The 27,758-nt window shown below is 44.3% G+C and overlaps 9 protein-coding genes and 2 pseudogenes across 9 annotated transcripts; 6 read left to right on the forward strand and 5 right to left on the reverse strand.

The window, feature by feature from the left end:
- The first annotated feature begins 1,673 nt into the window (after positions 1 to 1,673).
- LOC103460784 (histone H1 pseudogene) lies at positions 1,674 to 2,847 on the forward strand (annotated as a pseudogene).
- An 833-nt stretch (positions 2,848 to 3,680) lies between these two features.
- Positions 3,681 to 4,921, forward strand: LOC103460791 (histone H3-like). The gene has a single exon (XM_081603938.1). The coding sequence runs from the start codon at positions 3,681 to 3,683 to the stop codon at positions 4,206 to 4,208; it is 528 nt and encodes a 175-aa protein (XP_081460064.1). The 3' UTR covers positions 4,209 to 4,921.
- Positions 4,922 to 4,982: 61 nt separating this feature from the next.
- On the reverse strand, positions 4,983 to 5,579 carry LOC103460785 (histone H2B 1/2). Its single transcript, XM_008403092.2, has one exon. It carries the CDS (start codon positions 5,489 to 5,491, stop codon positions 5,117 to 5,119), a length of 375 nt encoding a protein of 124 aa, XP_008401314.2. The 5' UTR covers positions 5,492 to 5,579; the 3' UTR covers positions 4,983 to 5,116.
- A 937-nt stretch (positions 5,580 to 6,516) lies between these two features.
- Positions 6,517 to 7,530, reverse strand: LOC103460788 (histone H4-like). The gene has a single exon (XM_008403095.3). It carries the CDS (start codon positions 7,251 to 7,253, stop codon positions 6,873 to 6,875), a length of 381 nt encoding a protein of 126 aa, XP_008401317.1. The 5' UTR covers positions 7,254 to 7,530; the 3' UTR covers positions 6,517 to 6,872.
- Positions 7,531 to 7,552: 22 nt separating this feature from the next.
- On the reverse strand, positions 7,553 to 8,449 carry LOC103460787 (histone H2A-like). Its single transcript, XM_008403094.3, has one exon. It carries the CDS (start codon positions 8,416 to 8,418, stop codon positions 8,032 to 8,034), a length of 387 nt encoding a protein of 128 aa, XP_008401316.1. The 5' UTR covers positions 8,419 to 8,449; the 3' UTR covers positions 7,553 to 8,031.
- Positions 8,450 to 14,884: 6,435 nt separating this feature from the next.
- On the forward strand, positions 14,885 to 15,479 carry LOC103460786 (histone H2A-like). Its single transcript, XM_008403093.3, has one exon. The coding sequence runs from the start codon at positions 14,916 to 14,918 to the stop codon at positions 15,300 to 15,302; it is 387 nt and encodes a 128-aa protein (XP_008401315.1). The 5' UTR covers positions 14,885 to 14,915; the 3' UTR covers positions 15,303 to 15,479.
- A 24-nt stretch (positions 15,480 to 15,503) lies between these two features.
- On the forward strand, positions 15,504 to 17,437 carry LOC103460790 (histone H4-like). Its single transcript, XM_008403098.3, has one exon. It carries the CDS (start codon positions 16,083 to 16,085, stop codon positions 16,461 to 16,463), a length of 381 nt encoding a protein of 126 aa, XP_008401320.2. The 5' UTR covers positions 15,504 to 16,082; the 3' UTR covers positions 16,464 to 17,437.
- A 309-nt stretch (positions 17,438 to 17,746) lies between these two features.
- Positions 17,747 to 18,347, forward strand: LOC145550166 (histone H2B 1/2-like). The gene has a single exon (XM_081603940.1). The coding sequence runs from the start codon at positions 17,839 to 17,841 to the stop codon at positions 18,211 to 18,213; it is 375 nt and encodes a 124-aa protein (XP_081460066.1). The 5' UTR covers positions 17,747 to 17,838; the 3' UTR covers positions 18,214 to 18,347.
- A 40-nt stretch (positions 18,348 to 18,387) lies between these two features.
- LOC145550165 (histone H3-like) lies at positions 18,388 to 19,908 on the reverse strand. The gene has a single exon (XM_081603939.1). The coding sequence runs from the start codon at positions 19,652 to 19,654 to the stop codon at positions 19,127 to 19,129; it is 528 nt and encodes a 175-aa protein (XP_081460065.1). The 5' UTR covers positions 19,655 to 19,908; the 3' UTR covers positions 18,388 to 19,126.
- Positions 19,909 to 20,008: 100 nt separating this feature from the next.
- LOC145550164 (histone H1 pseudogene) lies at positions 20,009 to 24,376 on the reverse strand (annotated as a pseudogene).
- LOC103460783 (uncharacterized) lies at positions 24,364 to 27,455 on the forward strand. The gene is made up of 2 exons (XM_008403091.2): positions 24,364 to 24,678; positions 25,608 to 27,455. Exons 1-2 carry the CDS (start codon positions 24,510 to 24,512, stop codon positions 26,561 to 26,563), a joined length of 1,125 nt encoding a protein of 374 aa, XP_008401313.2. The 5' UTR covers positions 24,364 to 24,509; the 3' UTR covers positions 26,564 to 27,455.
- Positions 27,456 to 27,758: the final 303 nt, after the last annotated feature.

Genomic DNA, 27,758 nt, shown 5'->3' on the forward strand with positions numbered 1-27,758 from the left:
GAAAGGTTTTGAGTCGATCTCGGCAGCAGGTGACAAACTGGACGCCGCCAGGACGCTGAGTCCAGCACTTCCTCCTCCGCAGGCGTATCAAAAATATTCACTAAGATCCTAAACGTTTGTAGCTTCATTAAAAAAAAGAATAATTATAAAAAGTCAACGAAACATGTTAAAATTAATAATCTCAGTAATTTTGCAGAACTCAGTGCGTTTTGGTTCCTTAACAAAAAAAAAAAGAAAAAGAAAAAAAAAGCGACTCAAAGACCGACTGACGATCAAAGCAGGAGTTTAAATTAGCTATTTAACCACCGCTGTGTTCATGAGAGGCTTATTAATAATCCAGAAATAAATATCAAGCCTGGAAACCTGATATGTAACGGACTGAATGTTTTTAATGTAATCTTTGCTCGGCTTAAGCGCAGGTGGTTGCCACGGCAACGGGTGTGCTTAAACGACAAAAAGAAGAGAGAGAGAGAGAGAGAGGGGGAGGGGGTGGATAAAGAGGGTAGTAGTGGTTTTGAGTTTATCGTCTTTTCGGATTGTTTTACCTTTTTTTTTTTACCTTTGCTGTGGCTCATCACACCTGCTGTAGTTTCTGAACGTTCAATAAACGACAAACTTGGACTGATTACCTCGTTCGTTTGTGAGCATACGTCACAACAAACATTAAATAGGACAAATATATTTCATTAAGTTTTAACAAATTCTACCTCGATAAATAATTATGTGAAATTAAATGAATTATATCCCGACTTCAGAAGATTTGCCTTCACCTTCACTGGGCTCTTTGGTTCCTCCTATCAGTCTGTAGTTTCTCATATCGACGTCATCAAACCAAATTTCAGATCCACCATGACTGACTGACACCTGCTGGCGTCAGGTTAGCAACCAGCTTCTGACTGAGAAACCAGTAACCAGAGACCAGAAACCAGTAACCTGCTCCCAGTGTCAGAATCTCCCTGAGGAAGAAACTGGATTAGGTTTTCTGTCACTTTATTTCTGCTATAACTGATGTATATTCACATATAAAATAAGTCAATAGAGTTTAATTTGCTATTTTTATGTCTTTGTGTCATGAGGTAGATCTCAGGCGGCTGGTGAGAGAAAAAGTAGACCTTGGTCTCAAAAAGATTGGGCACCCTGGTCTAAGAGCTGCAGAAATAAGTTGACCGACAACCAGGCAGATATTCTGGAGAGAACAAAGCAACACAGAGGTCAAAGTTTGAGACTTAAGAAAAATATATTTGCACTAAGAAAAGCAGCTAAAAGGATGAAATGCACCTTTATGTGAATGTTAAAGAAAAGTCGCTAATTAAACATGAGCTTGAAAAAAATCCCACTTAAGCAGAATAAAAGAAAAATGGCCAAAGTTTTAGTTTTAACGGTTAAAGAAACACGATCAAATCTATAAATGTACAAATCTGTGTGCAATAGCGAGACCAAAACAAAACTCTGGGGAAACAACTAAAAATAAACAGTTTCCAAAAAATCTTGTTGAATTATAGATGGACTGTTTCGCTTTAGTGAGTGAAGGCGATCAATGAGATGACAGACAAAGAAAAGCTAAGCTGTAAGATTACTCGGTTGTTTTTATGTGGTATTTAGGAAGAGCAAAGACTGATTTCTTAGATTAGTGAATCAGAAAGCGGTTCGAGTCCGCGGTCGGTCCTCCGTGTTGACCAAACGTGTGAAGGAAGAGAGGACCGCTCCGGAGAAATGAGCCCTGACCGGCTTATTCACCGACAGCGTCCGTGTGTTTACTGCCAGCAAAAACCTCGCCCGTAGCGATCCAACAAACGGCTGCAGCGCGATATTTTCACCTGTACTGTGCTCCAACATGCCTCTGCTAACGGAAACAGCAGATGTATAGTTTGTGTGAAGCGATTTTATGTATTTTAGGAGAGGAAATGTGAAGAAAACCCGGCGCTCGCTGCTGAAAATCACAGCGTGTGTGACAGGTCCGAAGGGTCCTGGGAGGAAAAGAGAAAGTCCCGCGAAGCAAACCAGAGGTTAGTGTTGAGACAGGAGGGTTTTCTTCCGGTTACCTTAAGATTTACGTGCCAAGAGTTGAATTAGTTTGTGATTTTGCTCGTAAAACGAAGCGGAGAAAACACAAGTGCGGCCATGTTTGAGGCAGCGGCGGAGCGCGCGGGCTGAGTTGTCTCTTCACGGTTCTCATGGATGTTATAAGTGGCGCCTCCTGCTCCGAGCCGGACACGTTGAGAGGAAGATTGAGTGAGAAAGATGGCAGAAGAAGCTCCAGCAGCGGTGAAAGCCCCGGCGAAAGCCCCGAAGAAGAAGTCCGCTCCCCGGGCCAAGAAGGACGGACCCAGCCTGTCCAAGCTGATCGTGGCCGCCGTGGCCGACTCGAAGGAGCGCAAGGGAGTTTCTCTGGCGGCGCTGAAGAAGGTGCTGGCCGGGAAGGGCGTGGATGTGGCCAAGGCCAACAAGCGCATCAACACGGCCGTCACCAAGCTGGTGACCGGAGGAACCCTGAGCCAGACGAAAGGCACCGGGGCCTCCGGCTCGTTCAAGCTCGCCAAGAAGGAGCCCAAAGCGGCCAAGCCGGCCAAGAAGGTGGTGAAGAAGAAGGCTCCGGCCAAGGCCAAGAAGCCCGCCGCCAAGAAGGCCAGCACCCCCAAGAAACCCGCCGCCAAGAAAGCGGCGGCAGCGGCCAAGAAGTCCCCGAAGAAGGCACCGGCCAAGAAAGCCGCCGCGGCCGCCAAGAAGGTGCCCAAGAAGAGCCCCAAGAAGGTGGCTGCCGCCGCCAAGAAGCCGAAGGCCGCCAAGAAGCCCGCGGCCAAGAAAGCGCCAGCAAAAAAGCCCGCAGCCAAGAAGGCCAAGAAGTAAGCATCTGTCCCCAACACTGCTTCATGCACCAAAGGCTCTTTTCAGAGCCACCACCTCCACACGTTAAGGCATCGTTCCTCACTCTGCACAATTACTCCATGCTGCACTTGGAACAACGTTCTGTACAACTAGCAACGTTACAAACATGTAACGATGTTAAATACAAGTAACAATGTTGGACAAATCCAACATTGTTACTTATTAGTAGTGAGTTTGTGACATTTCTCACTGGGTTCAACTAGTTACAATGTTACATTTCACTCTTTATCGCAGCTCAATCCAGTTCAACCAGTTGGATTTTTACCTACAAACTATTTTACTGTCGATTGCAAAAACTGATCTGCTGTCATTCAGCTGACACAGTACCATGAACAATGAAATGATGATTCACCCCATGGATCAGAACCACAGTGAACAGTTTTCATTAAATTATTGTTTTTACTGTATTTTTTTAAAGAGAAGCATGTAAAGTACTGAAATGATCGCTTTACTGAGCCTGTCTTCATTTATATTTATCTCTTAGCTGTTGGCCAGATCACTTTGAAATGAGAAGAACTGATTTAATGTTCACAGACATGAATCTGGATCCGTTTTACTGAGATTGTGCACATATATTATATAATAATTGATGTCCTCAATCGTTTTAATACTGAGCATTGCGGTTAAAAAGCAAAGCATTTTATAATAAGGATCCGTTGGTAGAAAATCCAAGTTTGTTTTCCCTGAAACTGTAAACGCCTCCTCTTTTGTTAGTTCGATTTCTATGGCGCTTTATTTTGAAATTTCAAATCTAGCCAATAGCCGAGTCCGCTGCGTTTCACTACGTCAGCAATATGAGCCAATCAGAAGCTCCCTCGCGCCCACAACGTCCTTATAAAGCCCCGCCGCCCGAGTGGAGCTTTCATCCGTTCACCAGAGTAAAGCGTGAAGCAGAAAAGCGAGTAAGCGCCATGGCCCGAACCAAGCAGACCGCCCGTAAGTCCACCGGAGGGAAGGCGCCTAGGAAGCAGCTGGCCACTAAGGCCGCCCGCAAGAGCGCCCCGGCCACCGGCGGAGTGAAGAAGCCTCACCGCTACAGGCCCGGTACCGTGGCTCTGCGGGAGATCCGCCGCTACCAGAAATCCACCGAGCTGCTCATCCGCAAGCTGCCCTTCCAGCGCCTGGTGCGAGAGATCGCCCAGGACTTCAAGACCGACCTGCGCTTCCAGAGCTCCGCCGTCATGGCTCTGCAGGAGGCCAGCGAGGCCTACCTGGTCGGCCTCTTCGAGGACACCAACCTGTGCGCCATCCACGCCAAGAGGGTCACCATCATGCCCAAAGACATCCAGCTGGCCCGCCGCATCCGCGGAGAGAGGGCGTAGACACTCACCCGGCCTCCACACGGAACCAACGGCTCTTTTAAGAGCCACCGACGTGCCGACGAGGACAAACTTCCTGCTTTATACTGATAACATTTAGCCGAAGCTGGTCAACTTCAACACATTTACACACTTCAGTAAAACATCTACAGGATGATGCATGAAGGGGAAACGAGCCGCTGCGCTCAATTACTGCCACCTACTGGCGGTGGTGCACAATCACTGCTGTTAAAATACTGCAAATATCCACTCAGACTCGAGAATAAACACTTCATTCATCAGGAAAAAACGATTGATTTCACTGCCTCATTCAGCTGCTTGCTTCACTCTACGTCACTTCTTAAAGTGACGTAGACCCGCCCACTTAATCTGCATTTAATTTCTAGAAACTCAAGAAGGCAAGGAAGACTTGACTAAAACACAGCAAGCTGCAGCATCTTCAGGACTAAATGATGTTATACCTGGACTGAAACACTGGCTGCTTCAGCATGGATATCACATTAACATGGAAATAGGAAAACTACAAACACACAGATGATTTCACAGCCGTTTCCAAATCTGCTTGGGCCTCAATCCACACCAAAGGTCAACATGTACAGAACTGGATCAACATCTGGAGATGTTTTATTTAGGGTGGATTGAAAAACATCCAAGAAACAAACCGGAAACATTTACCAAGCTGAACATCACTGGAGTTATAAAGGTTAAAATGTGATGTCCAAAATTAATCTGTTCACATAGAGAAAACCTGCTATGTGCAGAAAGTAGAGCAAACGGTAATAATTTAAAACTTTTATTTAATACGGTTGAAGTGAAATGAACACAAGATTCTGATGAGACGGGCTTTTCTCTCAAGTCCATTTGTGTGGCCCTCAAAAGGGCCGTTGTTGTGCTGGTGGTAAGCGGCAGGTTTACTTGGAGCTGGTGTACTTGGTGACCGCCTTGGTGCCCTCGGACACGGCGTGCTTGGCCAGCTCTCCGGGCAGCAGGAGGCGCACGGCCGTCTGGATCTCCCTGGAGGTGATGGTGGAGCGCTTGTTGTAGTGAGCCAGGCGGGAAGCCTCGGAGGCGATGCGCTCGAAGATGTCGTTGACGAACGAGTTCATGATGCTCATGGCCTTGGAGGAGATGCCGGTGTCGGGGTGGACCTGCTTCAGAACCTTATACACGTAGATGGCGTAGCTCTCCTTCCTGGTCTTTCTCTTCTTCTTGCCTCCTTTGCCGGCCGTCTTGGTCACGGCTTTCTTGGAGCCCTTCTTGGGCGCAGACTTGGCGGGTTCGGGCATCCTCACGGCTTCCTGGGAAACAGCGTCAGAGAATGATGTGCGCAGGCGCAGGGACGCTTCTTATGCAGGCTGCACGCTAATCTCACTGTGCCGTCGCCTCCATCTCATTGGCTCAGCTCGTCACGCGCTCCAAGCGGCCGTTGGCTCTCGCGTCTCCGTTGTCTGAGCCGCATCGGCTGCTCTGGCTCAGGACTTCATCACCGGCCGCTTTCTACCTGTCATGGCCGACCTGGGGCCTCAAATGCTTCAACTCGTTTACGGCTTTATCTGAAAGCACGTGATCTCTTATAAGTCACATTTTCCTCTTACTGATGGCTCACAGTTGTCTTTGACGTGATCACAATAATACGCCACCGTCAAACTAAAACACAACAAAAAGTTCACCACATGGTAAATGAAAGTCATAACCGTCCACTGGCTAATCCAAGACTTTGTTGATCTTAATTTTTTAGACGGTTGGTTATAATGGTGTCAGGTGAGTTTATTGAACAGGTTTATGGAAGAAAGTTTTTCAAAAATTTCACGAGAAGCTGGAAAAGACTCCAGGAAATGATGCAGGCGCAGCCAGAGAATACAAAATCTGCTATATTAGAACACGTGTCAAACTGGAGGCCGGGGGGCCAAATCTGGCCCGCCACAGCTTTTTATGTGGCCCTTTGGGCTCCAGATTACATCAGTTAGTCCCTCCAGTTTTTCTCAAATCTGCAAAATTCATACAAAATCCACACAAAATCAACAGATCCCCACATTTCTTTTCCTGGTTTTTTATAAAAAATTCTTCTTGAAATTGTCTGAAAACACTGGGTTTAACCCTTGTGATTGTGAGGACCGAGGCAAACGATACACGTGTGAGGAGTCGGTTGGACCCCATTTCTGGACACAAGGGTTAAGTGACGGCTGCCTCAGCATTACTTCATGTCGAGCTATTGTCCATGACCGATATGGCGAGTAATAACATTTAGCATCATATATTTTCAAAAACAAAACCACAAACATTCACAAAATCCTGGACGGACTGGTCAGTGTGAAAAGATGTTCAATATTTAATTTGAAGAAACAGACACAAACAGCCTTCATTGATATTTTAACAGCTTAGTGGGTTTTATACCTTCTGGCACTACTGGCCCTTTAAGAACCTTCAGGTTTTTGCTACAGACCGAAGTGAGAATGAGTTTGACGCCCCTGCATTAGATCAGTCCGTTCAGAAAACAACATCTGACAGCAGTAAGTTGAGGAACAAGTTTGCGTTAGTTTCACTACATCTGATTATTTCAAGTGTTATTAATGGTCCAGTGTAAAACGAAGGAAACATGTCTTGAGAAGTGTGGGTGGCTCTTAAAAGAGCCGTTGTTTGTTTTGTGCGTTTGCGGTCGGATGAGATTTAACCTCCGAAGCCGTACAGGGTGCGGCCCTGCCTCTTCAGGGCGTACACCACGTCCATGGCGGTCACCGTCTTCCTCTTGGCGTGCTCGGTGTACGTCACGGCGTCACGGATCACGTTCTCCAGGAACACCTTGAGCACGCCGCGGGTCTCCTCGTAGATCAGGCCGGAGATACGTTTGACTCCGCCGCGGCGAGCCAGGCGGCGGATGGCGGGCTTGGTGATGCCCTGGATGTTATCGCGGAGGACTTTACGGTGCCGCTTAGCGCCGCCCTTCCCGAGTCCCTTTCCTCCCTTTCCACGGCCACTCATGATTCTCTCGCTGTGCGTCGATGATGATACACTGACTCCGGAAGGCTGAGCGTCCGGATTTAAATACATGTCGCGGACCTAAGTGACGACAGTCGGCCAGACGCGTTTCTACTTCCGCCTCAAGTTGCCAACGACCAGCGGACACATTTCCGCTCCGAGAATTGGATTGGAAAATAAAACACCGTCAAACTAGGAAGCGCCTGCGGAGTTGTGACGTCTCAAAGTCTCCTCGTGATTTCACGTGGAAATAAAAGCAACATAGAAACGAAACAAAAATGTGACTGTAATAAATCCCAATTGTCTATTTTCCTCTCATGAATCAACCAACAGTTCTCACAATTAGGAACCGTCCAGTAAAATTACTGCATTTTGAAGCAAACTCGTGGCCGTCTTTTGAAATTAGCAAACATGTTGAGAAAGTACTTTACTTTCTCAAATGATAAGATGTGAATTTGTAATGGTCGTGCTGGTATTCTGGGCTTCTACTCATTTTCCTCGGGTGTTTTTGTACATGCAAAAGCTCATTGACAAGCAGCAGATCCTTCTTTAAGAACCACTTACAGGATCTGGAGCTCATGGATGTTGGCGGACTGATTTTATAAAGGCGGTTTGAGCAACGGAATAACTGAAGGTCTGTATGAGACACTTAGTATTTGCCGTTTTTTCCCCTTTTAAGGTCAATCACCTTTTCCCTCCCTCGGTTTTCTTGACCTCAGATGACTGGTGTTAACCGGGTTTTAATTTATCTCATACTTTATCTCAAGTGAATTGTAGAAACTTTGACCCTTCAGACAGAAGTAGGTGGCTCTTAAAAGAGCCGTTGGGTTGTCGCTCGGGCTGCGGACGTTTACTTGGCCTTGGCCGGCTTCTCGGTCTTCTTGGGCAGCAGGACAGCCTGGATGTTGGGGAGGACGCCTCCCTGAGCGATGGTCACGCCGCCCAGCAGCTTGTTGAGCTCCTCGTCGTTGCGCACGGCCAGCTGCAGGTGGCGGGGGATGATCCTAGTCTTCTTGTTGTCGCGGGCTGCGTTCCCGGCCAGCTCCAGGATCTCAGCGGTCAGGTACTCCAGGACCGCAGCCAGGTACACCGGAGCTCCGGCACCGACGCGCTCGGCGTAGTTCCCCTTGCGCAGCAGCCTGTGAACACGGCCCACGGGAAACTGGAGCCCCGCACGGGACGAGCGGGTCTTGGCCTTAGCTCTGGCCTTGCCACCGGTCTTTCCGCGTCCAGACATCTCGTTTCGATCAAACACACTTTCACTTTCACCAAACGGGAGGAAAGAATGCGTCAAACAGGAGCGTCGGGGATTTATACCTGCCATCTCTTCGCTGATTGGCCGCACTTCAGCACAAACGTAATCCTCCAATCAGAATAGCGGGCGTCAAGTTCTCACAGCAGACACAACACTTCCGCTCACCGCCGGATGGGGCCTACAAAATAAAACACCGAAGCCTGGAGGCCTAAGTGATGTTTTCGGAGCACAAAAAGGCTGAGAAGATAAAATTATATTTTCATATATTGTCCTGTATTTATGATGTGACCAATAAGTAAATAGTAAAAGTAAATTGTTTTGACTAAGAAAGCTTCAGGCTCCAGGTCAATGATGATCTTATTTTATAGATCATTTATGGAATCTGTGCTGACCATTTGAATCCCCTGTTGTTTTGGAAATCTTAGTATTAGGTCAAGAAATGCATTTAGCAGAGTAATACATATATACTTAATAAGATATTAGGATATGAACAATATACACCTACAGAACTGTTTAATAAACAGAAAAGCTAAAGACATTCTGGCGGTTTTACAAGCTGATTTCCAGTCCTCAGTATAAAAACTAACAGCTACAAACGTTTTTGTTTTCCTAAAGAATTTTTTATTTTTAATGCAGGACAATGCAACCAGGGACATTTTTTACCATTTCACTTTTTATTTATTTCATAAGCTTAAAGATTTATTTTAGAAAGACCTAATTTTCCAAATTTCTTTAAGCAAAAAATAAATCAAACGAGAACAAAGACCATTCAGTGAGTCAGTCCTCACGTGGTGTCCGTGTCACATGACCAGCCGTACGGCTGCTGCTCACCGGTTCGGTTCGGTGGGAGACTCCCGGTCTGATGTGTGACAGGAGAAAAAACTTCACCTGTGACGCGCCTTGCTAAGTGGGAACTGGTTTGTTTTACACAGGCTATCGTCCTGTTCCTGTTCCAGATCTTGTTCCAGATCTGGTTTCCAAGTGGACCAGACGAGCTGACCACCCACTGAACCAGAACCGTCACATCCCTGCAGCTCCAGTCTGGTCGCAGGTATTCTCCTCATCCTCACTCTGGAAGGAACCAAACTGAATTTGAATCCGTTCCCATCATTCCTCCCACCTCAATCAAGGAGTTGAACCGTTAAATTTTGCCTTTTTTAAACGAGAAAAAAACATTTCTGGTATTTAAAATACTTATTTGTGTGAATTGTTATAAATATTTAATACACTTTAATAATTTTGCGCTGTGTGGTTGTCTGTGTGTTTATCTTTCCCTCCAGCAGTCGAACCAGCCTCATTATTAACTAACTCATAAATAATCATTCTACTATGTAACACATGTTACAATAAGGAAGCGCGTCATGCTGGGCTGTTATGATTATTTTTTGTCAGTCGAACATGATAACATTTCTGTACAGATCATGTATTGATTTATATTTGATGCCTTTTTATTATTTTTACTTTTGGAGCTTTTCATACTTTCTTAGTTTTTATGTGTATTTATGTAAAGAGTATTATAAATGTAGCTAAATTCCTGCTAAAATATGTATTGTAGTTACAATGCGATGGGTGTGTTTTAGCGCCCTCTTCTGGTTGGCTGTAAATATGTCAGGAAACCTGCGCTCTGCTGTGGTAAGTCATACAATCCGGTGCTTTTTGAAAAGTATTATAAAATATGTTCAAATGATGACTTGAGATTTTCTCTAATTACGCATTCAGGACAAACCAGAGGAAGAAAGCGCTTTGTTTATGTTTTTCTGTAAAATCCAACCCTCTGATCTCAGAGTATTTATGATATGAAACTATTTATATTAATATAGTTGCTGTGATATTAATCTCTTATTCGGGATTGTAATAAATCTGAATCTGTTATGTAACACACTCTTAAACAAGAATCCGGTTTTAGCATCAGTTCAGCTAAACTTTGGAAGAATAATTACGGATCACTTTTTTAGATAAAATATTCTGTGAAATTAGTAAATGTTCCTACAACACTTGTTCTTTAAAACAACTAAAGTAAGAGCAAAGAACAACTGGAGGTAAATTATTGTCATAACCTATTATTGAGGATTAAGTTAAATTAGTTTGCTGCAGTTTCTTGAGGTAAATTAAAATAAGACAACTCAGAAAAACTGACTTGGAAAAATCTATTACACTTTATTTTTATATTATTTTTGACAAATGGGAATCCTGTTGTACCTTAAACATCTTTGGTTTATTCTGATTGATTTAACAAGAAATCTCTCAATATAATAATTCAGATCATATTCAGTTAATGAAACAGAAAATAAAGGAATATTTAATATAGCATTTCATGCCGTTAACGAAAAAGGCCACAAGGTGGCAGTATTGTATTGGAAGTCCCACTGCAGCGTTGGATTTTTTAAAACTTTATTTCAAAACAAATAGCATCAACTAACATACATAGAGGAGCTTTAACACAAAGATAAATATCACAATATTATCAAAAAATAAGAAACAATCACAGACATTGATAGTGTGGATCTTAAACTTTTGCAATTGTCAAAGTACAATGAATAAAGTAAAAAAAAGCAAAAGTTAAATCAATCAGTCAATCAAATTTTATTTGTATAGCACATTTCAGTAGCAAGGCATTTCAAAGGGCTTTACATGATTAAAAAACAGTATGTGACATTGACTAAACACTAAGAAAGAGAAAGAGATTTTGAAGAAAAAATATTAAGAAAGATAAAAACATTAAAACCCGCACCCCTTTTCAACCAGGGGGGACGACACCAGTACCCCGTCCTTATCTGGGATTCTAACCCTCTGGGACTTTAATGTTTTGTGGTGCTAAACCGTTCAGTGATTTATAAACTAACAACAGTATTTTAAAGTCTATTCTCTGAGCTACAGGGAGCCAGTGTAGGGACTTTAAAACTGGTGTTATGTCTCCATCTTCCTGGTTTTAGTCAGAACAGCAGCAGCAGCTTCTGGATCAGCTGCAGCTGTTTGATTGATTTATTAGTCAGACCTGTGGAGACGCTGTTGCAGTAATCAATGCGGCTAAAGATAAACACATGGATGAGTTTCTCTAGATCGTGCTGAGACATAAGTCCTCTAATCCTGGAGATGTTCTTCAGGTGATAGAAGGCCGACTTTGTGACTGTCTTAATGTGGCTCTGAAGGTTCAGGTCAGAATCCATCACTACTCCCAGGTTTCGGGCTGATCGCTGGTTTTTAGTTGTAATAACTGAAGCTGTGCATTGATTCTGGTTCGCTCCTCTTTAGGTCCAAAGATAATAACTTCAGTTTTGTTTTTGTTCAGCTGCAGAAAGTTTTGGCACATCCACATATTTATCTGTTCTAACCATCTATTCAGTGATTGGATGGGTCCAGAGTCACCTGGTGACATCGTAATGTAGAGCTGTATATCATCCGCATAATTGTGGTAGCTAATCCTATTTCCTGTTATAACCTTAGCCAGTGGGAGCATATAAATATTGAAAAGAAGGGGTCCTAGGATTGAACCTTGGGGTACCCCACATGTGACCTTTGACCTCTCTGATGAGAAGTTTCTGATTGAAACAAAGAAATCTCTGTTCTTTATGTAGGATTCAAACCAGTTGAGCACTGGACTGGAGAGTCCGACCCAAGTTTCCAGTCGGTTCAGTAAAATGTCATGGTCAATACTGAGGTCCAACAGAACCAGCACTGTGGTTCTCCCACAGTCTGTATTTTTATGGATATCATTGAACACTTTGACTAGGCCGTCTCTGTGCTGTTTAGTTCTGATAAACCTGTTTGTAAATTTCTGCTGCATTATATTTGTTCCTTCGATTGAAATGGAGTCATGACAGTTTAGATCGTTTAGATGTTTTATGATAAACAATGTAAACTACGAGGAACCGATTTAATGACCAATTAAAATTATTTTTTAGATATATCTATGTCATTATTGTTAATGAAATGCTCATATACCACTCACCATTACTGCTGAGTAACTGATTTATCAAATTACTATTATTATCAACCCATTTATAAAGAAACAATCATTTGTTTTTATGTATTATATAAACATTTTTCCACGTGATGCAGTAATGACAACAGTAGTTGTGTTTATATAGAAAAGTCCAACATAGAACCTGATGATGAAATGTAACTAATTTGACTGAAAGTTTTACAACTGAGAAACGACAACGCAATAAAACATTTAGAGCGACTTAGTTTACTGAACCGAAGATTTAGGAAAATATCCCACATGGAGTTTTGATTATTTACAAATCTCTTAATCCAATTAATGTTTAATATTTGATTAACAACAGTAAATATCAAAACATCTAAACCTCAGTCAGCTAAAGAGTTTGAGAACATTGGAGTGTTTTTGTACAGATATTTTAAAAAACACAATTCAGTTGTTTCCCCATTGTTTCTACACTTTTAAATTTTGTAGAGTGATCATCAACTTTTTCATAATACTGTAATTTACTTGCTTTGTTGTTTTTAAGCATTAAGTTTAATTATTTGTCTATCAGTAAGTATCTGTGATGTGCTCACATCACAAATACAGAACAATATATGCAAATATAATTTTATCTCAGATAGGCCTGTCACAATAACAAATTTTGCTGGAGGATTAATTGTCTAAAAAATTATTGTGATAAACGATAATATTGTTTCAAGACCTTTTGACACTGATTTAATGGAAATGACTAATACACACGATTTCCTGATATATACACTTTATTTTCAAAAGAACACGTTACACTGGAACTGATAAACTAAATAAAACCAAAAACAAAAATAAAATGGATTCTCAGTCTCCATTAACAAAAAACGTACTTGAATAAAAACTAAACAACATAAAGCCAAAGTGGAAATAAATACTGCATTCAACCAAAAGAGTGCAGATTATGAAGTCTGTAAATTATATTGTCCTTCAGTAATCACTAGATTTAAATAGAGGAGATGGTCACATCCCACTACCTGATGCAATAGTTCACACTACACCATTTTTGCTTCTATTTTCCCCTTGTGACAATCTTAGAACGTTGGCCGATCTAACCACTGCACATCCTGCAGTGTGTGGTGGGTTACGGTAGATCGTCGTGGCCGCTCCGATCTAAATCAGGGTTTTTCCCCGACTGGGAGCTTAACGCGGGAGAAAGCGCGGATTCTCCTCCGTGCTTTCTGAGGGGAAATTACTGAGGGGAATCCCAAACAGCTGACACGGTGCAACACGAAGTCCAGCGGACATCGGAGATGATTTGTGGTATCATTAATGTTTATTCAACATTTTGTGCAAAGAATATAGAAATGACAAGGAGAGGAGTTGGAGCCAAATTGCTACCTCAGCTGATAAACCCGGTAAGTTTTCAGCGGTTCTTTGTTAACATGACATAAATAGGTTATAATGATTTTCATTATATCAGGACTTTACGCTGACTCTAGCCACATGCATCACAGGTAGATTCTAGTAAAGCATTGATTAATGCCTGGTTTTAAAATTAGTTAACTGGACTTGTAGCCATTATTTTGTGCCCATGTAGCTGGACACCACAAGGCACGACGAACCCGTTATACCTAGGATTTGATTTCTGTCGGCTAATGTGTGGTAATTGTGCGGCAAAGCTAAAGATGTTTGAGAGCCGCACTGGGATAACTCGGGGAATTCTAAACTGTCCGACGCGTGCTTCAAATAAGTCCAAGCCGCTTCTTTGTTGTTACAATCAACTATTTATTTCACTTTGATTGTCTTGGCTTCAGATCTTACACTGACTGACCAGGCCAAACCATCCAATAGTGCCAACAATAAACGGCATTAAACACGGTCAACAGAAATTATGACCACCCGGTGCACCCACTTCCTCAAACATAATAAGCCAGCACGCCAGTATGGCTCGCATTCATACCTTCAGTGACAGCCACGCCCAACCTCGACACACCCACCACCCAAGTGTCAAAGGCATGCGCTCCCGTCACCTCAATAATCATTCATTTTATTCATATGGCTCTTACATGTGGTTTGGTTTTGAAAATGGGCCGACAACTCGTGTAATGTGTGCTGGACATTAGACTAAGGAAATAAGGAAGGGAGGGTCAGTGGAGGGACCGGAGCTGAGCCTTTTTTTTATTCAGTGTCATCAACAGAAAGAAAAAAGGCCGGAAGAGACGATAAAGCCGATAATTAAAATGAGGTCGATAGGTTTAATTTATCGTCTGATTAATTGATTTATCGTTTATCGCGACAGGCCTAGTCTCAGCCTTTTTGTGCTCCGAAAACATCACTTAGGCCTCCAGGCTTCGGTGTTTTATTTTGTAGGCCCCATCCGGCGGTGAGCGGAAGTGTTGTGTCTGCTGTGAGAACTTGACGCCCGCTATTCTGATTGGAGGATTACGTTTGTGCTGAAGTGCGGCCAATCAGCGAAGAGATGGCAGGTATAAATCCCCGACGCTCCTGTTTGACGCATTCTTTCCTCCCGTTTGGTGAAAGTGAAAGTGTGTTTGATCGAAACGAGATGTCTGGACGCGGAAAGACCGGTGGCAAGGCCAGAGCTAAGGCCAAGACCCGCTCGTCCCGTGCGGGGCTCCAGTTTCCCGTGGGCCGTGTTCACAGGCTGCTGCGCAAGGGAAACTACGCCGAGCGCGTCGGTGCCGGAGCTCCGGTGTACCTGGCTGCGGTCCTGGAGTACCTGACCGCTGAGATCCTGGAGCTGGCCGGGAACGCAGCCCGCGACAACAAGAAGACTAGGATCATCCCCCGCCACCTGCAGCTGGCCGTGCGCAACGACGAGGAGCTCAACAAGCTGCTGGGCGGCGTGACCATCGCTCAGGGAGGCGTCCTCCCCAACATCCAGGCTGTCCTGCTGCCCAAGAAGACCGAGAAACCGGCCAAGGCCAAGTAAACGTCCGCAGCCCGAGCGACAATCCAACGGCTCTTTTAAGAGCCACCTACTTCTGTCTGAAGGGTCAAAGTTTCTACAATATACTTGAGATACATAAAGTATGAGATGGATTAAAACCCGGTTAACACCAGTCATCTGAAGTCAAAACCGAGGGAGGGAAAAGGTGATTGACCTTAAAAGGGGAAAAGATGGGAAATACTAAGTGTCTTATACAGACCTTCAGTTATTCCGTTGCTCAAACCGCCTTTATAAAATCAGTCCGCCAACATCCATGAGCTCCAGATCCTGTAAGTGGTTCTTAAAGAAGGATCTGCTGCTTGTCAATAAGCTTCTGCATGTACAAAAACACCCGAGGAAAATGAGTAGAAGCCCAGAATACCAGCACGACCATTACAAATTCACATCTTATCATTTGAGCAAGTTAAGTACTTTCTCAACATGTTTGCTAATTTCAAAAGACGGCCACGAGTTTGCTTCAAAATGCAGTAATTTTACTGGACGGTTCCCAATAATTGTGAGAACTGTTGGTTGATTCATGAGGAAAATAGACAATTGGGATTTATTACAGTCAAATTTTTGTTTCGTTTCTATGTTGCTTTTATTTCCACGTGAAATCACGAGGAGACTTTGAGACGTCACAACTCCGCAGGCGCTTCCTAGTTTGACGGTGTTTTATTTTCCAATCCAATTCTCGGAGCGGAAATGTGTCCGCTGGTCGTTGGCAACTTGAGGCGGAAGTAGAAACGCGTCTGGCCGACTGTCGTCACTTAGGTCCGCGACATGTATTTAAATCCGGACGCTCAGCCTTCCGGAGTCAGTGTATCATCATCGACGCACAGCGAGAGAATCATGAGTGGCCGTGGAAAGGGAGGAAAGGGACTCGGGAAGGGCGGCGCTAAGCGGCACCGTAAAGTCCTCCGCGATAACATCCAGGGTATCACCAAGCCCGCCATCCGCCGCCTGGCTCGCCGCGGCGGAGTCAAGCGTATCTCCGGCCTCATCTACGAGGAGACCCGCGGCGTGCTCAAGGTGTTCCTGGAGAACGTGATCCGTGACGCCGTGACGTACACCGAGCACGCCAAGAGGAAGACGGTGACCGCCATGGACGTGGTGTACGCCCTGAAGAGGCAGGGCCGCACCCTGTACGGCTTCGGAGGTTAAATCTCATCCGACCGCAAACGCACAAAACAAACAACGGCTCTTTTAAGAGCCACCCACACTTCTCAAGACATGTTTCCTTCGTTTTACACTGGACCATTAATAACACTTGAAATAATCAGATGTAGTGAAACTAACGCCAACTTGTTCCTTAACTTACTGCTGTCAGATGTTGTTTTCTGAACGGACTGATCTAATGCAGGGGCGTCAAACTCATTCTCACTTCTTCTGTAGCAAAAACCTGAAGGTTCTTAAAGGGCCAGTAGTGCCAGAAGGTATAAAACCCACTAAGCTGTTAAAATATCAATGAAGGCTGTTTGTCTGTTTCTTCAAATTAAATATTGAACATCTTTTCACACTGACCAGTCCGTCCAGGATTTTGTGAATGTTTGTGGTTTTGTATTTGAAAATATATGATGCTAAATGTTATTACTCGCCATATCGGTCATGGACAATAGCTCGACATGAAGTAATGCTGAGGCAGCCGTCACTTAACCCTTGTGTCCAGAAATGGGGTCCAACCGACTCCTCACACGTGTATCGTTTGCCTCGGTCCTCACAATCACAAGGGTTAAACCCAGTGTTTTCAGACAATTTCAAGAAGAATTTTTTATAAAAAACCTGGAAAAGAAATGTGGGGATCTGTTGATTTTGTGTGGATTTTGTATGAATTTTGCAGATTTGAGAAAAACTGGAGGGACTAACTGACGTAATCTGGAGCCCAAAGGGCCACATAAAAAGCTGTGGCGGGCCAGATTTGGCCCCCCGGCCTCCAGTTTGACACGTGTTCTAATATAGCAGATTTTGTATTCTCTGGCTGCACCTGCATCATTTCCTGGAGCCTTTTCCAGCTTCTCGTGAAATTTTTGACAAACTTTCTTCCATAAACCTGTTCAATAAACTCACCTGACACCATTATAACCAACCGTCTACAAAAGTTAGATCAACAAAGTCTTGGATTAGCCAGTGGACGGTTATGACTTTCATTTACCATGTGGTGAACTTTTTGTTGTGTTTTAGTTTGACGGTGGCGTATTGTGATCACGTCAAAGACAACTGTGAGCCATCAGTAAGAGGAAAATGTGACTTATAAGAGATCACGTGCTTTCAGATAAAGCCGTAAACGAGTTGAAGCATTTGAGGCCCCAGGTCGGCCATGACAGGTAGAAAGCGGCCGGTGATGAAGTCCTGAGCCAGAGCAGCCGAAGCGGCTCAGACAACGGAGACGCGAGAGCCAACGGCCGCTTGGAGCGCGTGACGAGCTGAGCCAATGAGATGGAGGCGACGGCACAGTGAGATTAGCGTGCAGCCTGCATAAGAAGCGTCCCTGCGCCTGCGCACATCATTCTCTGACGCTGTTTCCCAGGAAGCCGTGAGGATGCCCGAACCCGCCAAGTCCGCGCCCAAGAAGGGCTCCAAGAAAGCCGTGACCAAGACGGCCGGCAAAGGAGGCAAGAAGAAGAGAAAGACCAGGAAGGAGAGCTACGCCATCTACGTGTACAAGGTGCTAAAGCAGGTCCACCCCGACACCGGCATCTCCTCCAAGGCTATGAGCATCATGAACTCGTTCGTCAACGACATCTTCGAGCGCATCGCCTCCGAGGCTTCCCGCCTGGCTCACTACAACAAGCGCTCCACCATCACCTCCAGGGAGATCCAGACGGCCGTGCGCCTCCTGCTGCCCGGAGAGCTGGCCAAGCACGCCGTGTCCGAGGGCACCAAGGCGGTCACCAAGTACACCAGCTCCAAGTAAACCTGCCGCTTACCACCAGCACAACAACGGCCCTTTTAAGGGCCACACAAATGGACCTGAGAGAAAAGCCTGTCTCATCAGAATCTTGTGTTCATTTCACTTCAAACGTATTAAATAAAAGTTTTAAATTATTACCGTTTGCTCTACTTTCTGCACATAGCAGGTTTTCTCTATGTGAACAGATTAATTTTGGACATCACATTTTAACCTTTATAACTCCAGTGATGTTCAGCTTGGTAAATGTTTCCGGTTTGTTTCTTGGATGTTTTTCAATCCACCCTAAATAAAACATCTCCAGATGTTGATCCAGTTCTGTACGTGTTGACCTTTGGTGTGGATTGAGGCCCAAGCAGATTTGGAAATGTCTGTGAAATCATCTGTGTGTTTGTAGTTTTCCTATTTCCATGTTAATGTGATATCCATGCTGAAGCAGCCAGTGTTTCAGTCCAGGTATAACATCATTTAGTCGTGAAGATGCTGCAGCTTGGCGTGTTTTTGTCAAGTCTTCCTTGCCTTCTTGAGTTTCTAGAAATTAAATGCAGATTAAGTGGGCGGGTCTACGTCACTTTTTAAGAAGTGACGTAGAGTGAAGCAAGCAACTGAATGAGGTAGTGAAATCAATCGTGTTTTCCTCATGAATGAAGGAGGGTTTATTCTTGAGTCTGAGTGGATATTTGCAGTATTTTAACAGCAGTGATTGTGCACCACCGCCAGTAGGTGGCAGTAATTGAGCGCAGCGGCTCGTTTCCCCTTCATGCATCATCCTGTAGATGTTTTACTGAAGTGTGTAAATGTGTTGAAGTTGACCAGCTTCGGCTAAATGTTATCAGTATAAAGCAGGAAGTTTGTCCTTGTCGGCATGTCGGTGGCTCTTAAAAGAGCCGTTGGTTCCGTGTGGAGGCCGGGTGAGTGTTTACGCCCTCTCTCCGCGGATGCGGCGGGCCAGCTGGATGTCTTTGGGCATGATGGTGACCCTCTTGGCGTGGATGGCGCACAGGTTGGTGTCCTCGAAGAGGCCGACCAGGTAGGCCTCGCTGGCCTCCTGCAGAGCCATGACGGCGGAGCTCTGGAAGCGCAGGTCGGTCTTGAAGTCCTGGGCGATCTCTCGCACCAGGCGCTGGAAGGGCAGCTTGCGGATGAGCAGCTCGGTGGATTTCTGGTAGCGGCGGATCTCCCGCAGAGCCACGGTACCGGGCCTGTAGCGGTGAGGCTTCTTCACTCCGCCGGTGGCCGGGGCGCTCTTGCGGGCGGCCTTGGTGGCCAGCTGCTTCCTAGGCGCCTTCCCTCCGGTGGACTTACGGGCGGTCTGCTTGGTTCGGGCCATGGCGCTTACTCGCTTTTCTGCTTCACGCTTTACTCTGGTGAACGGATGAAAGCGCCACTCGGGCGGCGGGGCTTTATAAGGACGCTGTGGGCGCGAGGGAGCTTCTGATTGGCTCATATTGCTGACGTAGTGAAACGCAGCGGACTCGGCTATTGGCTAGATTTGAAATTTCAAAATAAAGCGCCATAGAAATCGAACTAACAAAAGAGGAGGCGTTTACAGTTTCAGGGAAAACAAACTTGGATTTTCTACCAACGGATCCTTATTATAAAATGCTTTGCTTTTTAACCGCAATGCTCAGTATTAAAACGATTGAGGACGTTAATTATTATATAATATATGTGCACAATCTCAGTAAAACGGATCCAGATTCATGTCTGTGAACATTAAATCAGTTCTTCTCATTTCAAAGTGATCTGGCCAACAGCTAAGAGATAAATATAAATGAAGACAGGCTCAGTAAAGCGATCATTTCAGTACTTTACATGCTTCTCTTTAAAAAAATACAGTAAAAACAATAATTTAATGAAAACTGTTCTCTGTGGTTCTGATCCATGGGGTGAATCATCATTTCATTGTTCATGGTACTGTGTCAGCTGAATGACAGCAGATCAGTTTTTGCAATCGACAGTAAAATAGTTTGTAGGTAAAAATCCAACAAGTTGAACTGGATTGAGCTGCGATAAAGAGTGAAATGTAACATCGTAACTAGTTGAACCCAGTGAGAAATGTCACAAATTCGCTACTAATAAGTAAAAATGTTGGATTTGTCCAACATTGTTACTTGTATTTAACATCGTTACATGTTTGTAACGTTGCTAGTTGTACAGAACGTTGTTCCAAGTGCAGCATGGAGTAATTGTGCAGAGTGAGGAACGATGCCTTAACGTGTGGAGGTGGTGGCTCTGAAAAGAGCCTTTGGTGCATGAAGCAGTGTTGGGGACAGATGCTTACTTCTTGGCCTTCTTGGCTGCGGGCTTTTTTGCTGGCGCTTTCTTGGCCGCGGGCTTCTTGGCGGCCTTCGGCTTCTTGGCGGCGGCAGCCACCTTCTTGGGGCTCTTCTTGGGCACCTTCTTGGCGGCCGCGGCGGCTTTCTTGGCCGGTGCCTTCTTCGGGGACTTCTTGGCCGCTGCCGCCGCTTTCTTGGCGGCGGGTTTCTTGGGGGTGCTGGCCTTCTTGGCGGCGGGCTTCTTGGCCTTGGCCGGAGCCTTCTTCTTCACCACCTTCTTGGCCGGCTTGGCCGCTTTGGGCTCCTTCTTGGCGAGCTTGAACGAGCCGGAGGCCCCGGTGCCTTTCGTCTGGCTCAGGGTTCCTCCGGTCACCAGCTTGGTGACGGCCGTGTTGATGCGCTTGTTGGCCTTGGCCACATCCACGCCCTTCCCGGCCAGCACCTTCTTCAGCGCCGCCAGAGAAACTCCCTTGCGCTCCTTCGAGTCGGCCACGGCGGCCACGATCAGCTTGGACAGGCTGGGTCCGTCCTTCTTGGCCCGGGGAGCGGACTTCTTCTTCGGGGCTTTCGCCGGGGCTTTCACCGCTGCTGGAGCTTCTTCTGCCATCTTTCTCACTCAATCTTCCTCTCAACGTGTCCGGCTCGGAGCAGGAGGCGCCACTTATAACATCCATGAGAACCGTGAAGAGACAACTCAGCCCGCGCGCTCCGCCGCTGCCTCAAACATGGCCGCACTTGTGTTTTCTCCGCTTCGTTTTACGAGCAAAATCACAAACTAATTCAACTCTTGGCACGTAAATCTTAAGGTAACCGGAAGAAAACCCTCCTGTCTCAACACTAACCTCTGGTTTGCTTCGCGGGACTTTCTCTTTTCCTCCCAGGACCCTTCGGACCTGTCACACACGCTGTGATTTTCAGCAGCGAGCGCCGGGTTTTCTTCACATTTCCTCTCCTAAAATACATAAAATCGCTTCACACAAACTATACATCTGTTGTTTCCGTTAGCAGAGGCATGTTGGAGCACAGTACAGGTGAAAATATCGCGCTGCAGCCGTTTGTTGGATCGCTACGGGCGAGGTTTTTGCTGGCAGTAAACACACGGACGCTGTCGGTGAATAAGCCGGTCAGGGCTCATTTCTCCGGAGCGGTCCTCTCTTCCTTCACACGTTTGGTCAACACGGAGGACCGACCGCGGACTCGAACCGCTTTCTGATTCACTAATCTAATAAATCAGTCTTTGCTCTTCCTAAATACCAAATAAAAACAACCGAGTAATCTTACAGCTTAGCTTTTTCTTTGTCTGTCATCTCATTGATCGCCTTCACTCACTAAAGCGAAACAGTCCATCTATAATTCAACAAGATTTTTTGGAAACTGTTTATTTTTATGTCACAATTTTTAGTTGTTTTCCCAGAGTTTTGTTTTGGTCTCGCTATTGCACACAGATTTGTACATTTATAGATTTGATCGTGTTTCTTTAACCGTTAAAACTAAAACTTTGGCCATTTTTCTTTTATTCTGCTTAAGTGGGATTTTTTTCAAGCTCATGTTTAATTAGCGACTTTTCTTTAACATTCACATAAAGGTGCATTTCATCCTTTTAGCTGCTTTTCTTAGTGCAAATATATTTTTCTTAAGTCTCAAACTTTGACCTCTGTGTTGCTTTGTTCTCTCCAGAATATCTGCCTGGTTGTCGGTCAACTTATTTCTGCAGCTCTTAGACCAGGGTGCCCAAACCTTTTGAGACCAAGATCTACTTTTTCTCTCACCAGCCGCCTGAGATCTACCTCATGACACAAAGACATAAAAATAGCAAATTAAACTCTATTGACTTATTTTATATGTGAATATACATCAGTTATAGCAGAAATAATAAAGTGACAGAAAACCTAATGCAGTTCCTTCTGACACTGGGAGCAGGTTACTGGTTTCTGGTCTCTGGTTACTGGTTTCTCAGTCAGAAGCTGGTTGCTAACCTGACGCCAGCAGGTGTCAGTCAGTCATGGTGGATCTGAAAATTGGTTTGATGACGTCGATATGAGAAACTACAGACTGATAGGAGGAACCAAAGAGCCCAGTGAAGGTGAAGGCAAATCTTCTGAAGTCGGGATATAATTCATTTAATTTCACATAATTATTTATCGAGGTAGAATTTGTTAAAACTTAATTAAATATATTTGTCCTATTTGATGTTTGTTGTGACGTATGCTCACAAACGAACGAGGTAATCAGTCCAAGTTTGTCGTTTATTGAACGTTCAGAAACTACAGCAGGTGTGATGAGCCACAGCAAAGGTAAAAAAAGGTAAAACAATCTGAAAAGACGATAAACTCAAAGCCACTACTACCCTCTTTATCCACCTCCCCTCCCCCTCTCTCTCTTTCTTTCTTTCTTTCTTTTTGTCGTTTAATCACACCCGTTGCCGTGGCAACCACCTGCGCTTAAGCCGAGCAAAGATTACATTAAAAACATTCAGTCCGTTACATATCAGGTTTCCAGGCTTGATATTTATTTCTGGATTATTAATAAGCCTCTCATGAACACAGCGGTGGTTAAATAGCTAATTTAAACTCCTGCTTTGATCGTCAGTCGGTCTTTGAGTCGCTTTTTTTTCTTTTACTTTTTTTTTGTGTTAAGGAACCGAAACGCACTGAGTTCTGCAAAATTACTGAGATTATTAATTTTAACATGTTTCGTTGACTTTTTATAATTCTTCTTTTTTTAATGAAGCTATAAACGTTTAGGATCTTAGTGAATATTTTTGATACGCCTGCGGAGGAGGAAGTGCTGGACTCAGCGTCCTGGCGGCGTCCAGTTTGTCACCTGCTGCCGAGATCGACTCAAAACCTTTCCGCGATCGACGTATTGAGCTCCCGTGTCTTAGACGGTTGGAGTCGATGTCTTGTTAAATCTCCTCCGTCGTTCCAACAGTTTGTTTACAGGATTTGCTGAAGTTGTTCTTCATCAACGTCCCTTTGCCTCCAGAAACCTTCCAGGACGTACCGCCGCTCAAAGGCGTTTCCACAGCATGATGCTGCCACCACCGTGCTTCACTGTTGCTGCTACGTCTCTGTTGATTTCCAGTATTTGTTGTTCATCAGAAGCAGCCACTTGGATCAACAAGTCCATAAATGAGGCTTTTCTGTTCCGGGGGCGACTGTGGATCCTGGAGGTGATGCTTAAAATTAATATATATCACTTTACTAGAATAAAACAATTATTCACTATTCTAATTTTCGATATCTAAATTTTGGCTATGCCAGAATAATCTAAATAAACACAAATAAACATTGAGCTATATCAGTCTCCGTGAGATTAACCAATGATTTTTCTTTAATTTTTGATTTCCACTACCAAATAAATCAACATGACACGATTTTTGCCGTCCTGATAAAAATACAGTTCCTGTTGCAGGAGATCTTTCCTGCCCATAACCATCAACATTTACAAAACAAATCTTTATGAAACTTGAATAATATGAGCTACAACAAAATCTACTTTTCCTTTGGGATCAAGAAATGTTTTTTTTATTATTATTTAATATTTGACTTTGTGAACAATCATCTTTACCAAGTAACCTTTGTGACTGTCCGTGTTACAGCTGTTCATTCTGTGGATCCAAATGTATCATTTTTAAGTATTTTTAAAAATCCTTCCTTCATTTTTGATACCTGATGTTTGGGTCTCTATTATGACAGAATAATCAGAAATAAACGTTGAACTGTATCAGTCCGTGTGACATTGATCAACACATTAACTTTTTTTAACTTTTTTTTTATTCAATTACCAAATAAATCAGTTTTTCGTTCATTATTTTCGCAGCGCTGTAACTGGCCTGACAAAGACAATACCCCTCCTCACCAGTTGGTGGCGGCAGGGCGCCATGAGGTTCACTGTTCAGAAGAAGAGGAAGCAGCAGAAACAGCAGAGAAACAATGCGAACATTGGTTTGGAGCTGCTGTTAGCTTGTCTGCAGGCAGTTAGCTTAGCTTCGCGGTTTGTTTGGCGTCTTTTGCAGCCGGAATGGCGGCTCTTCGCGGCTTCAGGGAGTTTCTGACGCAGCGGCTGGCGGCGGCCGGGGAGGAAGTGCTTTCTGCGTGTGAAGACACGGTGGTTCGGTGTGAGGAGCAGAGCCGCCTTCAGCAGAAGATGATCGATGTTATGAAGTCCGAGTTTGATGCGCAGAGAGCAGGTAGGGAAATATGTCACATCTGTTCTTTGGTGATGAACTGAAACCAGAATCTAGTTGTTTCGGGCCTGAGATCATCTGTTCCCGCTCCATAATGGGAACAGATTCATTTACCTGCGAGGCTTTACCTGTGTTTATTCCTCTCATCGTGATCGACCAATCACGTGGCTTTGGAAACATTTGGTTTCCTTCAGACGCAGACAGGAACCCCATAAGAGCTCACCTTCTCCTTTACTTTTCTCTACAATCCCTCCTTGCATGTTGACCTTGCTTGGGGAGTTGCTGAGGAGTACGGTGTGCGTGTTAGGACATCCTCAGGAAAACATCGGACTAATGTCTAAACGGCATCAGAATAAAAACCAGCTTCACGCTAAAAGGCCTCAGCAGCACCGCTAACCTAGCTACAATGAATTAGCGAAACAAAAACAGCAGCACGCTAATGTAGATTATCCTAGAAGATTAGCTTTTCTTCCATGATTAGCTTCACTTTTTAGCTAACCTCCTATGATGTTTTGCCGCCACCCAAACATTTTCCACTCTTTGGAAACGTCTTTCCCTCTATTTGAGGCTGAACTGTTTTGGTTTGATCAAAGAAATGATACAAAGCTCAAAACAAGTCAATTTTATCATCATCCTCCTGTTTAAAGAGGAAGTGCAAAAGCAAAGGAGGTGGATTAGCAGAGATGCTAACAGCTAATGATGCGGTCCAGGACCTGTTACTGTGGAATATCGTCTCTGCTGCCTGGATGTCGAGCTGTTGGCGTGTCATGGTGGTCATGAGGCTGTCGCACAGCAACAGCCTTCAGTCAGAGGCCTCCTCACAATTAATGCAAGACGGACTGCTATTGGAAATCCTTCCTGCCCACAGGATCACTGTCCACAATAATCTTTGAAGATACTTGAATGACTGAATTCTCTTGTCCCTTTTTTAGACCTTCGGGAACAACGTGACATTAAAGAAGAAGAAGAGAAGTTTGTGCCTGATGAGCAACTTTCTAACGAGGAGAGGAGTTCCACTTCTGATGAGCCGATTAAAAAAGAGGAGGAGGATTATCCAGAGGCAACACCCATTAAGGAGGAAGACCAGGAAGAGCCCTGCACCAGCAAACAGTTACAGCAGGTACAGCTGAATAGTGTGGAGAGTCAGTCTGCTCCAGAGTCTCTGAAACCCGACGCCTCCAGGAAAAAGAACCTCTGCAGGGCGAAGGCGAGCTTCTGCGACATTTGTGGCCAGGCTGTAACGAAGCTCGGTTTGGATCGCCACATGAGGACTCACACGGGCAGGAAGCCGCTTTCCTGCAAAAGCTGTGGACAAATCTTCCGGCTCCGCCTGTCTTTGGAAGTCCACATGAGGACCCACGCCGGGACGAAGGCGCACGCTTGCAAGACGTGCGGGAAAACGTTCAGACGAAGCGACCATCTTAAACTCCACACGAGAACCCACGGCGACAAGAAGCTGTTCCTCTGCAACGTCTGCGGAAAAAGCATGGCCGACCCGTCGGCTTTCAGGAGGCACGTGACCATCCACACGGACGAGAAACCGCACTCCTGCAAAACCTGCGGCGAGAAGTTCAAACACAGCAACACCCTGCTGTGCCACCGGAGGGCGCACTCGGGCGAGCGGCCGTATGTCTGCCGCTTGTGCGGCAACAAGTTCGTCAACGCCTCGAAGCTGAAACGACACATGATGTCGCACACGGGCGACAAACCTCACGCCTGCGAGCACTGCGGGAAGAGATTCATCCGCCTGCACCAGATGAAGGATCACGTGAGGAGGCACACCGGGGAGAAACCGTTCGACTGCGACACGTGTGGGAAAAAATTCGTCAGCAGCACCGAACTGAGAGCTCACACCAAAACTCACACAGGTGAGACATCGCAGCCATAAACAAGCTGCGGTCGCTTTGTTGAGAAGGTTTGGATCAGAAACAAAAACTTTGGGCCAATATCACCATAAAAACATGTTTCTTTGTTGTCACCACCAGTAAAGCAGCTGATCTGAGGATTTATAATCTGGAGGTGAATCTTTACTGGGTTTATAAAGAATCATTAACAGAATAATCCTCTAATAATGAGATTCAGTCCCATTAGTGAACTGGATGGTTTTCCTAAGATTTCTCTGTATTTTCTTATTTTGTTCCATAGAATAATAAAGAATGTTATTATTAATATTATTATTATTAATATTAAGCTGCTTTTGGTTTGCATCAAATTGAAAAATGACCCATTATGAACTTTTCTGTTTTATTTTGACAGCCAAGTAAACCTTAGTTTTCTCTGTCGGTTTTGTTGTTGATCTTCTTTTCTGAAATAAATGTAAATATTTTTTTCCTGAGGTGAACCAGGAGACATCATAGACTCTATTTCATCCAGAACTACATAATGTATTAATGATGACTTAAAAAGTTTATTTTACATAATTTCTGTAAGTTGCTTGCTGTATATATTTATGCAAATTTAAAAAAAAATCTGTTTTTCTTTTTAAGCTGAATCTTGATTTCTTAAAAATTTAAATGTACAAAATTTGATTCCACTTAATTTCTTTTGTTAGATATCCAATATACCCTTAGAAATTCAATTGTGGTTATTGCCTAATCTTTAATGTTTTATTGATTGTTTTTTGCCAAAAGAGCCCCAGACAGAATCAGTAAATGTATCTACAAATGGATCAGATCCTCCTTTTTTTCTCAAATTTTCTCTAAATATCTATCAGATTTAACCCAGATATATGCATTTTAATGTTATAAAATGGAGAAATCAATAAACAGTTTGAGTCCTAAGTTTGCCCTGTTTTTATTATTCTTCGCCTTGGCCACAAGAGGGCGACATTGTCTCAGTCATATGACATCAGAACCAATCATTTGAGCGGATTTTCTCTCCGCACGCGGGGATTTCACTGTAATTTGACCAGAATCGGTTATAGATTGTTGTGAGACAACCAGACAGAATAAAATATGATTATTTGTTTGTAGCGGCTTAAATTTACATGTTCTGCTCACTTAAACTAATAATTATAGTTTTATTGTTGACTTGAGGTTCTTGAACAAAGGAATATTTTTACATATTACTGCAGTAAATGTGGT

This window comes from Poecilia reticulata, chromosome 23, assembly GCF_904066995.2.
Source record: "Poecilia reticulata chromosome 23, P_reticulata-male-v2, whole genome shotgun sequence".
Lineage (NCBI taxonomy): Eukaryota > Metazoa > Chordata > Actinopteri > Cyprinodontiformes > Poeciliidae > Poecilia > Poecilia reticulata.

Excerpts from the sequence above, each read along its gene's own strand:
- LOC103460791 (XM_081603938.1), top strand. The coding sequence starts at position 3,681 with ATGAGCCAATCAGAAGCTCCCTCGCGCCCACAACGTCCTTATAAAGCC.
- LOC103460785 (XM_008403092.2), bottom strand. The coding sequence starts at position 5,491 with ATGCCCGAACCCGCCAAGTCTGCGCCCAAGAAGGGCTCCAAGAAAGCC.
- LOC103460788 (XM_008403095.3), bottom strand. The coding sequence starts at position 7,253 with ATGTATTTAAATCCGGACGCTCAGCCTTCCGGAGTCAGTGTATCATCA.
- LOC103460787 (XM_008403094.3), bottom strand. The coding sequence starts at position 8,418 with ATGTCTGGACGCGGAAAGACCGGTGGCAAGGCCAGAGCTAAGGCCAAG.
- LOC103460786 (XM_008403093.3), top strand. The coding sequence starts at position 14,916 with ATGTCTGGACGCGGAAAGACCGGTGGCAAGGCCAGAGCTAAGGCCAAG.
- LOC103460790 (XM_008403098.3), top strand. The coding sequence starts at position 16,083 with ATGTATTTAAATCCGGACGCTCAGCCTTCCGGAGTCAGTGTATCATCA.
- LOC145550166 (XM_081603940.1), top strand. The coding sequence starts at position 17,839 with ATGCCCGAACCCGCCAAGTCCGCGCCCAAGAAGGGCTCCAAGAAAGCC.
- LOC145550165 (XM_081603939.1), bottom strand. The coding sequence starts at position 19,654 with ATGAGCCAATCAGAAGCTCCCTCGCGCCCACAGCGTCCTTATAAAGCC.
- LOC103460783 (XM_008403091.2), top strand. The coding sequence starts at position 24,510 with ATGGCGGCTCTTCGCGGCTTCAGGGAGTTTCTGACGCAGCGGCTGGCG. Across the intron at positions 24,679-25,607 it reads GTTTGATGCGCAGAGAGCAG|ACCTTCGGGAACAACGTGAC; the intron begins GTAGGGAAATAT and ends TCCCTTTTTTAG.